Genomic DNA, 14,626 nt, shown 5'->3' with positions numbered 1-14,626 from the left:
TTTTAATTTTTTTGAGCAGTATGATCAAAGATGGCGCCCTCCGTGGCAGACATCTCTGTGACACTCTCCCGTTTTTTTCAATTTTTTGCAATTTTATTGTTCATTTTGGACATTCAACACACTCACGCAGTACATTACAACAGAGAGACACTTTTGAACATCGACAGGGTTCACCATGAACTTTCATTTTGCCTCTCAGACTTTGCCTTTCTTCTGCGCCAGGAGAACGCAGCAGCCTGCGGGCCTGGTGAGCTGAATACCCGGCGAGCAAAGCATCCGAGGCGTAAACGAGGCAAGCGGCCGGCCTGCATGCTAGGCTAAAAGCTAGAGCGACTAGGCCACCGCTACCAAGCCTGCTGCTAGCCAACGTCCGCTCCCTCAAAAACAAGATGGACAAACTAAGAGCAAGGATTACTGCTCAACGTGAGATCAGGGAATGCTGTGTCCTCACCTTCACAGAAACCTGGCTGACGGAGGATATACCGGACTCGGCGATCCAGTTGGAAACATTTGCTGCTTACCGGGGAGATCGGACTTTAGCGTCTGGTAAACACAGAGGTGGCGGCGTCTGTGTTTACGTAAACAAACGGTGGTGCACAGACGTACAGACGATGGAAAAGCACTGCTCGCAGGACATTGAGCTGCTGATGGTGAAATGCAGACCTTTTTATTTACCTCGTGAGTTTAGCGCTGTGTATTTAACTGCTGTTTACATCCCACCACGAGCTAACACCGCTAATGCACTAGGCCTCCTGCATGACATCATTGATAAACACGAGACCAAACACCCAGACGCTGTATTCATTATATCTGGCGATTTCAACCACTGTAACCTCAGGACTGTCCTCCCCAAATATTACCAGTATGTGAGCTTTCCCACAAGGGAAAATAACATCCTGGACCAAGTCTACTGCAACATGAAAGGTGCTTTGAAGGCTGTTCCAAGACCCCACTTTGGAAAGGCCGACCACATCTCTATATCCCTTTATCCAACATACAACTTCTTAAACAAGCTCCCCCTGTAAGTACAGCAGTTAAAGTGTGGAATGAAGAAACTGATCAAGTACTTCAGGACTGCTTTGGCTGCACAAACTGGGATGTGTTTAAAACTGCAGCGGGGAGGGAAGATTGTACTGTTGATTTGGATGAATATGCTTCTGCTGTTACTGGCTACATTAGCACATGCATAGAGACTGTTAGCACCACCAAGTATTACAGAAAATACCCTAACCAAAAACAGTGGATGAACTGTGATGTAAGGGCTAAGCTACGTGCTCGTTCGACTGCATTTGTCATGGGCACCGCTGAGGACTACAAAAAGGCCAGATATGACCTGAGGAGGTCCATACGAGAGGCCAAAAGACAGTACAGACAGAAGCTGGAGGGCTACTATTCCACCTCAGACCCCCGGCGCATGTGGGCGGGGCTCCAGCACATCACAGACTATCGACAGCGGAGTAGCGTAGCCACGTCCAGCCAAACCACACTTCCTGATGAGCTGAATGAGTTCTATGCCCGCTTTGACATCCAAACTCCTGATGAGCAGAGAGGGTGTCTGGACTTGGGGAACACACAGGACTCACCTCTCATGGTGACATCAGCTGATGTGCGCAGGGTTCTGAACAAAACAAACCCACGAAAAGCAGCAGGCCCAGACAACATCTCAGGACGTGCACTTCGGGTTTGCTCATCAGAGCTAGCTGATGTGCTTGCTGACATATTTAACCTGTCGCTTGCACAAGTATCTGTACTGACCTGCTTTAAGTCCACCACCATAGTGCCCGTACCCAAGAAGAGCAACGTGACCTGCTTGAATGACTATCGCCCTATAGCACTCACTCCTATTGTTATGAAGTGCTTTAAAAGGATAGTCATGACCCACATCAAAAAGAGCATCCCGGCAACTGTGTACCCTCTACAGTTTGCATATCGCCAGAACCGGTCCACGGATGATGCAGTCAACACTGCCATCCACACAGCCCTTTCTCACCTACAGGGCCAGGACACATATGTCACAATGCTATTTATAGACTATAGCTCTGCTTTTAATACAGTCAGCCCCCACAAACTCACAAATAAGCTCCTCACACTTGGCCTGTCACCCTCCCTCTGTAACTGGGTGTTTAACTTTCTAACAGGCAGGTCCCGGTCAGTCAGAGTCCACAATCGCACATCCAGCTCAAGAATTGTGAGCACTGAGACCCCACAGGGGTGTGTGCTGAGTCCGCTCCTCTACACGCTCTTCACCTACGATCGTGTGGCCTCCCAGAACAACACCAGCATCATTAAATTTGCGGATGACACTACAGTCATCGGACTGATCACTGGTGGTGTTGAAACATCATACAGAAGAGAGGTGGCGGACCTCATAGCTTGGTGTCGTGATAACAATCTCCTTCTCAATACAGATAAGACTAAAGAGATGATCATCGACCCAAGAACAAGGGAAAAGGAGCCGCATAGACCCCTGTTTATTGATGAGACTGAGGTGGAGAGGGTGAAAACCTTCAAGTTCCTTGGCACATACATCAGCGAGGACCTCACCTGGTCTCACAACACCCAACAAATTATGAAGAAGTCCCAAAGGAGACTGTACTTCCTGAGAAGACTGAGGAAATTTGGCATGTCCACCACAATCCTGAGTTGCTTCTACAGATGCACTATGGAAAGTGTCCTTGTTGGGGCAGCCCTCCCCTCACTGCAAGACATGTATAAAACTAGAGTCCTACGAAGAACACACAACCTCATCAAGGACAGCACACATCCACAACACTCATTATTCACACTCCTACCGTCAGGCAGACGCTACAGGAGTTTGAAGTCCAGGACCACAAGGCTGGCAAACAGCTTTTACCCACAGGCCATCAGGCTTCTCAACGAAGCACTCACACACACCGCACGCAACACACACACACTCATAGCACTTTATTTATTTATTTGTATTATTTATTTGTATTAATGTCTCTTCTGTTGTTGTTGCTTAATTTATTGGTATTTATGTTTCTTATGTTCTTGTGCTTTCTTTCTTTTCTTGGGAGAATGAACAGAATAAGATTTTCATTGCATAGTATAACTGCTGTTTTACCATGCACATGAAAATAAAACTCTCTTTAATCATTATCACATTTTATATATATATATATATATATATATATATATATATATATATACAGTCAAACCTGTCTTAACGACCACCTTTATAGAACAGCCACCTCCTTATAGCAGCCACTGAAAAATCCCCCCCAGCAAATTTACATGTTATAGACCCTGTGTATAGCAGTCACCTGTCTAACGCAGCAGGCGGCCACCCATTTTGTCTCCCTTGGTCAATATCTGCCTGCATATAGCGGCCAAATTACCAACTCAAGTAGAAGCTTCATGCATGAAAAAGTTTAGTTTTTCAATCAATGAAGCCGTCGTGTGTAGACTTTAATTACTGAGTCCTAGCTCAGTCACAATCATTCACAAGATCCACACAAACTGTCAGTTGTTCCACACAAAAAAGCCGTCTTCTTTTGAGCTTGCTATTTCCTGGTCAAACATGTAACTTTAAGAGCATTTGCACCAAAACATTACCGCAAAGTAGGCTGGGAACAGGACGTGCTCCCAGCGACGCTACAATAATAAAAAAAAAAAACATACGCTAGCATGCATGCGTCAGTGGGAGCAAAAATGAATTCGGTTGTACTTAATTGAAGTATTTTAGAATGTACTCACGTTATTTTTCATCAATCCTCATCCACAAATCCATCAAAGTCCTCATCTTCTGTATTCGACACAAACAAAGCTGTCTTCTTTTCCGTTCGCTACTAGTCTGTTAACTTGTCAGTGTTATTCAGCTCCGAAGCAAAGAAGGAAACTTCTCCTGTTGCTTCTGCCAACTTTATTTACTGAACGCGGCCACCAGACAGCAGCTCAGAGCACAAACACATCTCTCAGCATCGTCTCTCCTTCCTGCTTGCCCACAAGGCAAAGGTTAAACAAGCCCCACTACTTTGCTGTCCCGGCAATGCCTGTAAGAAATGACACCGTTTATTTCCTGGTGTGCACTGGTCAATACTGTAATGCCGCTTGTTGTGGGGAAGGAGAGACTCACATCGCCGATGCACTTTAATGGCTTTATTAACAGCGGAGAACACTGCAGGACTTTACATCCACGCCAACATAAACACACTTCCCAACTCTCTCCAAACTCACAGCTAGCACTGAGCCTAGCTCTCCTGCTCGGGACGCCCACCGTCACTTCCCGTCACTTCCTGATGAACTAAAGCTGTAATGACACTCTGCCGTATAAAAAGTAAAATATAAAAAACAAGCGTAAGACATTACTAGCACAGCTTTGTTCTGTGGGTGGTGGATATATTCTATCAGTTATTATTAAGCCTCTAGCTTCCTTTTAGTAAGTAAAAACCTTGGCTATGATTGCACTACATTGTCATGTAGACCTACAAAGTACACTTGGAAGAACAAGAGGTGAATAAATGTATTGCAACTGATGTGAAACTGATGAGGGGTAGGATTAAATAAGCTTTGCTTCTTCCTACTCCTTTTTGGACATGCAAAATTGTGAATTGTACTATGTGATGTGCTACTGTTTGACTCATGCATGTTCAGGATTAAAACCATGAACCATGATAATAACAAGCCTAGTAGTGCTGTACAACTTTTATCCGCAGTCCGCAGTGCCCTCTACTGGTCAACATTATTATTATTATTCCCCCCCCCCCCCTTTTTTTTTCCTCTGCTGGTCAACATTCAAGCTGGACGCCAACCTGTCTATAAAGGCCACCTGTCTATAGCGGCCACTTTTACAGACTCCCTCTAGTGGCCGCTATAGACAAGTTTGACTGTATATATATATATATATACACACACACACACACACACAGTGTATATATATATATATACACACACACACACACACTGTATATGTTTACAACTAAACTGTATTTTTATTATTATTTTGTATTAAAATAAGACACATAATTGGTTAATGTATGCTTTTCATGGCCATAGTATGCTCCAGTTACCCCAAATAATGTTATTTAAAAAACTACTCCGACAACACAAATGTTCTGTTTTTTTTGCTTATTAATTTGGGTTAAAAATGAGACGAAATTGCTAATTTAATTAGCTATTTTTGTGCTGGCTTTTGACCAAACATAGTACACTAGATGCTATTCTCCTTCTGAGATCGTCTAAGATTGACTTTCACCATACATCCTTGATTTATGGTCGCTTTCACACACGGAGGGCTTAAATGGGGTCAAAGAGTTCTTCCCTTGTTTCCGCCTCAAACTGTCAAACGACGTTGACGGCGCGCGGCAGGAGGGAGGCGTTTGATCACGCGCCTCTGTCCCCTCCAACACTAAACACGAGAGATGAAAGAGCGCTCATCTCACGTCTTCTTCCTGCGTGTCCACCCAACCGCAAGACGCTCGAAGCTGCATAACTATCAACTGGAGCCTTCAAAGCATTTCTAATGCACCGTCGCCATCTGGTGGTGAAAACCAGCTCCTGCATCGAGGCGGGGCGTACCATCTTTTGTCGTAGTAGAGGCGTCCCTCCTCGATGCGAGCCTCGAAGCGCTGGGACGGGTACTCCATGGGGGCGGAGGGCACGTGCTCCGGGGACGAGGGGGACACTAGAAGCGACAAACAAACACCGACACGTTGGCGTAGTACCCCAAGTGCCCGCGCTGCTCACGAGTGCCGACATACCTGCTCGCTTGGGTGACTTGAGCTGTAACGAGAGGTCGGCGGCACGGTTAGTCAAAAGAGCGCACACATACGTGGTGGAGGTGTTCACAAGGTACCTTATTTAACGTTCTCAGGTCTTCCATGATCTGATCGTCCGTGAGAAGGTAATTCAGCTGCGGTTCCAGGAGTTAAAGAAGTGGACGGGAGGAAGACAACATGGCGGCTTTTAGCACGACGCTTGGGCTCCAACAAGAGTTAGTTAGCGTTTACAATGGCAAAATAAACAAATACACAAAACACAGAAAACAAGAGCAACAAGGCACAATACAGGGAAAAAACGCAAAAATTAGGAAAACAGGGCAAAAAATAGAGCACAGAAAAGCAAAAAAAAAAAAAAGCAAACATGGGGAAATCAGAGAAAGAATGGCAAAATGAAAACAAAAAACAGCAAAAAAAAAAAAAAAGAGAACATACAGCAAAAGGCCCAATAAAACAAAAAAGCAAAAATGGGGGAAAAAAACAGCAAGAATGGCAAAATAAACAAAGACAAAAAACAGCAAAAATAGAAAAAAACAGCAAAAAGGAACAATAATGTAAAAAATGCAAAAATGGGGAAAACAGACCAAAAAAGCACAATAAACGAAAAACTGCAAACATGAGCAAAACAGAACAAGAGCAAAAAACCTGCAAAAATTAGAATTGCAAAATAAACCAAAATTTTCAACAAAAAACAGCAAAACTAGAGACTACAGCAAAAAGGCAAAAAACTGCAAAAATGGGAAAAATAGAGGAAGAGAGGCAGAATAAACAAAAACAGCAAAAAATGGGAACATATTAGGGGTGCATGATGATTATCAGTCCAATATGACGTCATTCCGATAACATTAAAAATAGCTCTGATAACCGCAAAATAAAAAAAAAACACTGACCATGGATTACCCGTACTGTGCAGGTGAGCAAATGAAGTCCTCCTTTTCCCCTTCCGTCTGTGACGTTAACGGCCTGTCGTAACCAGTGTTGGGAGTAATGGCGTTAAAACATAACGGCGTTACCAACGCCGTTACTTAATCACTAACAGAATAATCTAACTAGTTACTGTTGTCATTTTTGCAACGGCGTTCTAGTTACTTAGAATGAAATGCGGCGCGTTACTTTGATTCAAGCTTCGCAGCGGGGGAGGTCATTTCTCTCTCTCTGAGATGAGACACGCGTGTTGATTGGCTGAGGAGTCCAGTGGGAGGATGCTCACATATCCCGTGCTGCATGCGGTCTCAACCAAAACAAGAGGGAGCGATGGCGAGTGAAGCAGGGCCAGGGACAGGTACAAAATCGGCATTTACAGGCTGGAAGTATCGACACTATTTTAATCTGACTGAGATAAAAGAGAAAAATGCAAATGTTAGATGCACGTTGTGTCCCGGTACAAAGACACTATGTACGTCTGTGACGAGCAATTCAAACCTCATGAAGCACCTTCAGTCGTGTCACGGTACAACTCCGCTCATTGCTCGCCCGCCTGCTGCAGCGAGTGTGTGCCCCAGTGACGGAGACGAAGCTCCAACACCACACAAACAAGCCAAACTCCATTTTACTGTCCAGCAGCGTGCAACTCGCACAGAGCTCAATGCACTTTTCACTGCGTTTAAATGCTGCCACTCCCTCCAGTGCTCCTGTTGAGAGGCTCTTTAGCCTCGGAAAGCTAGTCTTTTCCCCCAAGAGGAACAGGCTCTCAGGCCAAAGATTTGAGAAGTTGCTGCTTTTGCGCTACAATCAGTGGTTCACAACCTAATATAGTACTGAATGTTAAATTGGTTAAGAAAAAGAACTTCTGTTATGTTGGAAAGAGTGCAAAAAAGTTCAGGTTAAAGTGCAATACTGTTTAAGAGCATTTTACCTCATTGTTATTTATTTTCTTTTGCACTTAAACATTGTTACAGGATTATTATAGTTGGAAATATCTTATTTATTGAAAGTAAAAATAAGATACTAGAAATATATTATTTGAAAGTTAAGGCTGTGAAAATGTTGTATTTTCATGCTAATTTTACTTTTTTTAATTCAAAGTTCATTTTTATTATGCAAAGTTCATATTAATAATTTTACACTGCTTGTTTTATATGTAAAAAGAATTGCAGTGTTTGTGTGATAATTTTGATAAATAAATAATGTTGCTTTTACATCTAAACAATACTCTACTCTTTTACTTTATTTATTATGAATTAATGCACTAGATTTTTATATTTCAGGTTGAGAAAAAGACCATTTTTATTGTCGTAATTAAAAACTAGAGTTACTTTGCCAGGTAACTAGTTACCTGGGGGGGGGGAGACCGCACAGACCGCCGTGGCGTCACACCGGCTGCTGAGCGTGTGCCCGAATACAGTGCACCTTGGTGAGCCACAGCAGGTTGCTCCTCCCCCTCTATACTCTGCTTCTCCTGGTAGTGACGTATAAAGTACATGTATAAAAAATGTTATCGGTTATTGGTGCCATATCGGTATTGGTATCATGCATGTCTAATATATACTGCAAACGCTCCAACAACCTGCCAATGAGAAATTATACACAACAATGTTTATCTCTAATAATGATTTGGAGTGCATGAGAAAGCGGAAAAGGATGCCCATCTATAAACAAGTATATTGCGCCAGAACCGATGTTGTAACAGCAGTACAAAGCATTAATAGCATGACATTTTAAAGCAAATATGCAAATTAGACAAACACCACAGATAGATGGCAGTCCTGTGGGCCATATGAGGCCGTGTCATAAGCACGCGGATGTAAAGGATATCAGGTGCCGGCTTTCTTCGTTTGTCAGGGATAGGCACCGGGTCGTTGGGTCGTCTCCTCAGCTTCCGTGTCATGATGGGTTTCACCTCCATGGAATCTGAATCAAAATGGACATTCTTAAAATAAAAAAACACCCACAGTATCCCCCAAGGTGTCTTTCCGACTGCTCCATTTTACCACCCGTTAGCTCCATGGTTAGTTTCTCATTCTCTATCATCTTCTTCTTCTCCTCCAGCTCGGCGATGAGGTTCTCCTTCAGTTCCACCTTCTTGTCATCGAACTCCTTCACCGCTGCCTTCTTCTCCTTGACGTAGTTCCTGTCCACCTGGTCCGTCTGCACCAAACACACGGCTGAGAGTGTGAGAGCGCGACATTAAAAAGGCCTGCTGGGTCTTGATGGGCTCACCTCAAGCTGAAGAAACAGATCTGCCAAGAAGAAAGAAGAAATGTGGATGAGGCGCTCATTCATCCATTCGTCGCGGTGTCACTCACCTGCATTGCGGAGCCTCTCTTTGTACTGCTGGTCCAACTTCTTCATCCTCTTCTGGTACTCCTGCAGTGTGCCTGCAAACAGCAGCTGCATTTGTTAGGCAGCTGTTCTATGCCATCCAAAGCATCCCGGCGTGTAGGAACGTATCGAACAGACGTTTTTATATTTCATTTTTGCATTGGCAAACAAATGACAATCATACATGTGTATTTAGTTAGCCAATGGCTGATGCAGCAACTAAAATCTCCAAGCTACACATAATTAGTGTCCTAATGGAAAACGGCACATTGTTCAATGCAAATCCACACATCATGTGGTCATAGTTGCACATCACTTACAGACACAGTCTCCGAGACAGAAGCGTATTAGAAAGTATTCCGTAGCAAAAAGAGTCGGGTACTATGCGTGCCTAACTGCGTCACAAGATCAACTCAATCTACTATTGTACCGGGTGTCACCAAAAAACTAGGGGGAAAAAAAAAGTGTGACATACTCTGGAAAATATGAGAATAAAACGATTGTCCAATGAGTAAGTTGGCTAGTGTTGCTAAGATTTGTGTCCTCCATGGTTCTATGTGATACATGGCATCTTTTACGTTAGACGAGAGCAGAGTTACAGTGTAATGCGTCAAACGTACACAACAGCGCTTCCTGGAGGCGTGGACAACAGCAGCTCATTAGCGTTTAAAGCTACAGACACACAAAACGAGCCTCCTTTTCCATCCCGTCACATGAACTGCTGAGTCTTACCTTCTTGTAATTGCTGCAGTTGTCTTTTCAAGGAGGCCAGTTTGTCCTGGTACATTCTGGTAAGAAAACAAAGAGCAGCGAATATCGGACACGTGGATTTGTCCTATCAAAATAAACAATAAGACTCACTGCTCCTTGATCTCCACATAGTCGTCCTCATCGTGCTTGGCGAGGTCGGTTTCGCTGGCATCTTCCGTGTCTGCCGCGACAGAAAGCGGCAGAATAATTCTCGCTATTCATGTCAGTCAATCATCAGCACTGGCTTTATTGAACAAAACAGGCTACTGGGGGCCGCAGCCGCGCCAAAAGAATAATCAGCAAACGTAGCTAGAAAAGTATCGGCAAACGTAGCTGTCTCCACACACAAGCGTCAGCCTGACGCCTTCACAACTTCACAGGCAGTTGGACAACACAGAACTCTTAACATGGCGGATAACCGCCGGGGTGCTGTGTTGTCATTATTGTGGCCTTTACATGAGGCTGTAATAAACTCTCCATCCTCTCTACAGCCAAATACGACACTGCAGCCCATGTCACGTTAAGAGTTTGTGATGTCCAACTGCCAGCGTGAGGGAGGAAGCCATGTTTGCTGATGTTCTTCTATCCATCCATCCATTTTCTATACCGCTTCTTCCTCATTAGGGCCGCGGGGGCATGCTGGCAGCTGACTTCGGGCGACAGGCGGGGTACACCCTGGACTGGTCGCCAGCCAATCGCAGGGCACATATAGACAAACAACCATTCACACTCACACCTATGGACAATTTAGAGTCGCCAATGAACCTAACATGCATGTTTTTGGAATGTGGGAGGAAGCCGGAGTACCCGGAGAAAACCCACGCGCACACGGGGAGAACATGCAAACTCCACACAGAAATGCCCAAGGGGGGATCGAACCCATGTCTTCCCGATCTCCAGGCTGTTACTGTATTGGCCAACATGCTAACCACTAGGCCCCGATGTTCTAGATGTTCTTCTAGCTACATTATATTTGCTGATACTCTTCTAACTATGTTTTCTGACATTCCGGTACTTTTTGGGCTATTGTTGCTGCTATTCTTCACGTTATGTATGTGATACTCTTCTGGCCATGTTTGCCTTTGGCTGTGTTTGCTGATACTCTTTTGGCTGCATTTGCTGATCTTCTTCTAGCTGTGTTTTCTGACATTCTGATACTCTTTTGGCTATCGTTGCTGCTATTTTTCATGCTGTGTTCGTGAAACGTTTTGGCTACGTTTGCTGATATTCTTCAAGCTACATTTCCTGATATTCGGATACTCTTCGAGCAATGTTTGCTGATACTCTTTTGGGTAAGTTTGCCGACAACATTAAAGCACAGATGTGGCTCATCGATAGGAAATCTCAACAGGTGATACGGGAAACTTCCGATTCACAAATTACGCTGGTATCGGTGCCCAAACACGATACTGGATTGGATCGGTCCCATCCCTACTAAATAGCTACTTCCTATTCCTGAGAAAAAAAAAAGACAAATTCAGCACAAAATTGCAACACTGTGCTCTCCCCCCCAAATGTTGAGTACTTGTAGTCATCCAACCTGATATGATCAGCGCTGCAAACAGTGCCTAAAGGTTCCAGGAACCTAAAAAGTACTCTGTGCGAAGGTGGGCCGGATTTAGTTAAATTCAGTCCCAGTTCTCAAAACTCAAGTTCCTGCAGTGGAAGACGGGCTTTGGAAAAAGGAAACATGTTAAAAATGATGCCTTTGATGTCTGAGTTGAGCCAGTCATGTTTAGCATCGATAAAAATAGGAAAAGTTGATGGGTTTTTTTTTTAAGTATTTAGAAGCCAGAATAGAATGGCTTTCACTTCTGGAATGAGCCTCATATCCTCAAGACTCATCGTACCAGGAAGTAAAAGTTCCTGCCGTCTGGTGGAAAGGCTGCTTCTGATAAATGCCTTGTAAATAATCAATTCATTGATGTGGGTGCCATGAAAGGGTCATTCCTAACCCCCTCTCACCCCTGATCTGCCAACCCTGGTGACATCCCTGGTGGTGTGCCTAATGAAGTGTCCACTGATGAGTCTATCATGTTTCCACGGATTGGCTACGAAACGAACCCGTCCATTGGGAGACACCAGAAGGGGAGAGTTCCTCGTCCTGCCACGCAGCCTGTGGATTCAGCTTGGCGACCAAGTTGTGTGTGTGTGTTTTTTAGGTGAAGTAACATGGACGCTAACGCTTTTTGCGTGTCAGGCGTTTTGTCGCATGGAGAGGAGTAATCGCGGATTAATCGCTGTCAGCCTCCGCGGAACAGCAGCTCAGATCGGACGTGGAAAACTGGCACTGCCGGTGAGCATAACCTTCCACCGCCCGGGGCCCTGCAACGCTGACACAGCAGCTTTCGTTTCCAGGGGCTAGCATTCGTAACCGCCGTGTGCTAGCTCAAGTTAGCTCGGTCAGCTGTTGTTGGAAAGGGCAGCTGAGTGAATGTTTTTTTAAACGCACTTTGGAACGAAGGGGTGAGCAAGCGGCTGAAAGTTAAAAGTGAAGAAAGTTGGCTAACCTTGGATGGCTGTCATCGCGTCCCCCTCCCTCGTCTGTCTGTCTGTCTCTTTGGCGTCTCAATGAATGGCGTGAAAAGGGCAGGACGCCGGACACCGAGCGCCTGCTTGCTGCCAGTTACGTAGCTGTTTACGGCGAACAAAGCACATAAGCTGCCGCTTGCGTTCCGGGTGAATGCACACACGGTTGAGAAGCATCTTTGTTTTTTCTTTAAAAATATATTTTAACATTAAACTGCCGCGACTTAATACAAATATTGCGTGAACAATAGCAAACAACTACCTTGTAAGCTAACCTCGCGCGTAGTGGCATTCCGTTCCCGCATACAACAGTACACAATTCCCTCCAAGCTAGTTTAAACAACACATATATAATCATTTATTACACATGTTCGTATTTCAAAAAGAAAACGCGCTTTAATTTGCGAAAGCCACACGCGTTTGCGCATCACTTCCAACAACTAGACGAAGCCCTGCATACTCCGCTCCATCCCCGCAACGTTTTACCTTCTTCCGAGTCTCTGCCTCTGAAGCTGCGGTCGTCGTCGTCGTCCACGCTGTCGAGCTCTTCTTCGTCGTTGTAGTAATCCACCATGGGCGAGAGCAAAGCGGTCGAAGCCATGTATTCCCCCTTGGCAAAATAAAAACGTAAACAAACACAGACACAAAATAAACAATCGATTTGGTGTTTTTTGTGGCTTGCTTGAGCGCCTACAAGGGAAAAGACCCACTATGGTAAAGGTGCCTAGCGTTAAGCCTGTTCAAAAATAGAGCACACCTACTGCAAAGTGGATACATTTGTATCTCTCTTTGTATATTGGTTTCGTTTTCAAGATTTTACAAAGAGTGTTTGATGATTATATTATATTTAAATGCTGGCTAGTACTTTTTTATCGAATACTGAATCAGGCACATTCTTGAACACCATGAACACAGTGCGTTTGGCTGATTTTGGCTCCTACTTTTACTACCGCACACTAGAGAGGGGCTACAATCACTTATGTGAGTAGTTTAATTTTATTCCAAGTTCAATGCTTGACAAATCATTAGTTTTTTTTATAAGTTAACCATGATATCTTTTTGTTTGCACAAAGATGATCGATGTTTTTTTTTTTTTTACTTGCTTGAGTGCCTCTAACTGAGAGGACCCTGCCGGGTGAAGGTGCCTAACACCTGCCTGTTAAAAAATAATAGGAAACTGCTAATGCGATGTGTACACGTTTTGTATACTTTACGGAGTGATTTTTTTGGCAAATTTTGCATGTTAACATCATTATATTTAAATGCTGGCTGGTACGTTTTCGAGGGAACGCTGAATCGGGCATATTTTTGAAGACCATGAACACGGGGTGTTGGGCTGATTTTGGCACATATCACTGATCTGCACCACTGATCTGTATAATATATCTGGATAACTCATACGTCGTAAGCCGCTGAAGCCACAGAGAAGCCATCTTACCACTCACATCTCGTACGTAGCAGACTACATTGGCACAGCGTACATAGTGTACAAAGCAGATGAAGAGGCTCGCAGAACATCTATATTTGACATTAAAAAGCGGGAAGATTCTCCCATTCCTTCAAGTAACGCAACATTCGTCCCTTAAAAACGATTTGATACGTTATTCTCTATCTTTTGGCTATATTAAATGTACTTTTTCCCCTATCCAATTCTCATTGCCTTTGGGACAAAATTCTACTCTGCACCCTGGCTCAGCACTCCCCTATAAATTCAAGATTTAAGAGTTTTATTGTCATATGCACAATAAAACTGGTGGTTCTGCTATGCAATGAAATTATTTTTCTGTTCATTCTCCCAAAAAAGAAAGAAAGAAAAAAACACAAGAAAATGAATAAGAACATAAGAAACATTAATACCAATAAATTAAGCAACAACAACATAAGAGACATTAATACCAATAAATAAAAAAAAATAAAATAGAAATAAATAAATAAAGTGCTATGAGTGTGTGTGTGTGTGTTGCGTGCGGCGTGTGTGATTGCTTCGTTGAGAAGCCTGATGGCCTGTGGGTAAAAGCTGTTTGCCAGCCTTGTGGTCCTGGACTTCAAACTCCTGTAGCGTCTGCCTGACGGTAGGAGTGTGAATAATGAGTGTTGTGGATGTGTGCTGTCCTTGATGAGGTTGTGTGTTCTTCGTAGGACTCTAGTTTTATAAATGTCTTGCAGTGAGGGGAGGGCTGCCCCAACAATGTTCTGTGAGGTCTTGATCACCCGCTGGAGTGCCTTCCTATCACGTGTTGTACAGTTACCGTACCAAACAGTGATGGAGGCGGTAAGGACACTTTCCATAGTGCATCTGTAGAAGCAACTCAGGATTGTGGTGGACATGCCAAATTTCCTCAGTCTTC

General features: G+C 44.0%; 2 protein-coding genes across 4 annotated transcripts in view; one reads left to right on the top strand and one right to left on the bottom strand.

Annotated features, from left to right (window-relative positions):
• Positions 1-12,995, bottom strand: part of suds3 (SDS3 homolog, SIN3A corepressor complex component) — a 16,901-nt gene extending 3,906 nt beyond the window's left edge. For 2 of the 3 annotated variants that reach the window (XM_054772460.1, XM_054772462.1), the window contains exons 1-10: positions 12,765-12,995; positions 9,861-9,930; positions 9,732-9,787; positions 8,984-9,055; positions 8,898-8,917; positions 8,669-8,825; positions 8,493-8,588; positions 5,816-5,877; positions 5,721-5,742; positions 5,539-5,644 (exon numbers count right to left, since the gene is read on the bottom strand). In XM_054772460.1, coding sequence (XP_054628435.1) covers positions 5,539-5,644; positions 5,721-5,742; positions 5,816-5,877; positions 8,493-8,588; positions 8,669-8,825; positions 8,898-8,917; positions 8,984-9,055; positions 9,732-9,787; positions 9,861-9,930; positions 12,765-12,879 — 776 coding nt within the window. In that variant the 5' untranslated portion in view covers positions 12,880-12,995. Of the gene's footprint in view, positions 1-5,538; positions 5,645-5,720; positions 5,743-5,815; positions 5,878-8,492; positions 8,589-8,668; positions 8,826-8,897; positions 8,918-8,983; positions 9,056-9,731; positions 9,788-9,860; positions 9,931-12,259; positions 12,384-12,764 lie in introns of all 3 variants that reach the window. The other variant, XM_054772461.1, reaches the window with a different exon arrangement.
• taok3a (TAO kinase 3a) overlaps positions 11,854-14,626 on the top strand; it is a 60,635-nt gene continuing 57,862 nt past the window's right edge. The window contains exon 1 of the mRNA XM_054772443.1: positions 11,854-12,045. The gene's annotated coding sequence lies outside the window, so the exon portion shown is untranslated. The remainder of the gene's footprint in view (positions 12,046-14,626) is intronic.

This window comes from Dunckerocampus dactyliophorus, chromosome 4 (genome assembly GCF_027744805.1).
Source record: "Dunckerocampus dactyliophorus isolate RoL2022-P2 chromosome 4, RoL_Ddac_1.1, whole genome shotgun sequence".
Classification (NCBI taxonomy): Eukaryota; Metazoa; Chordata; class Actinopteri; order Syngnathiformes; family Syngnathidae; genus Dunckerocampus; species Dunckerocampus dactyliophorus.
Note: the sequence above shows the minus strand (reverse complement) of the source record. Positions and strands in the feature narration are given on the sequence as shown.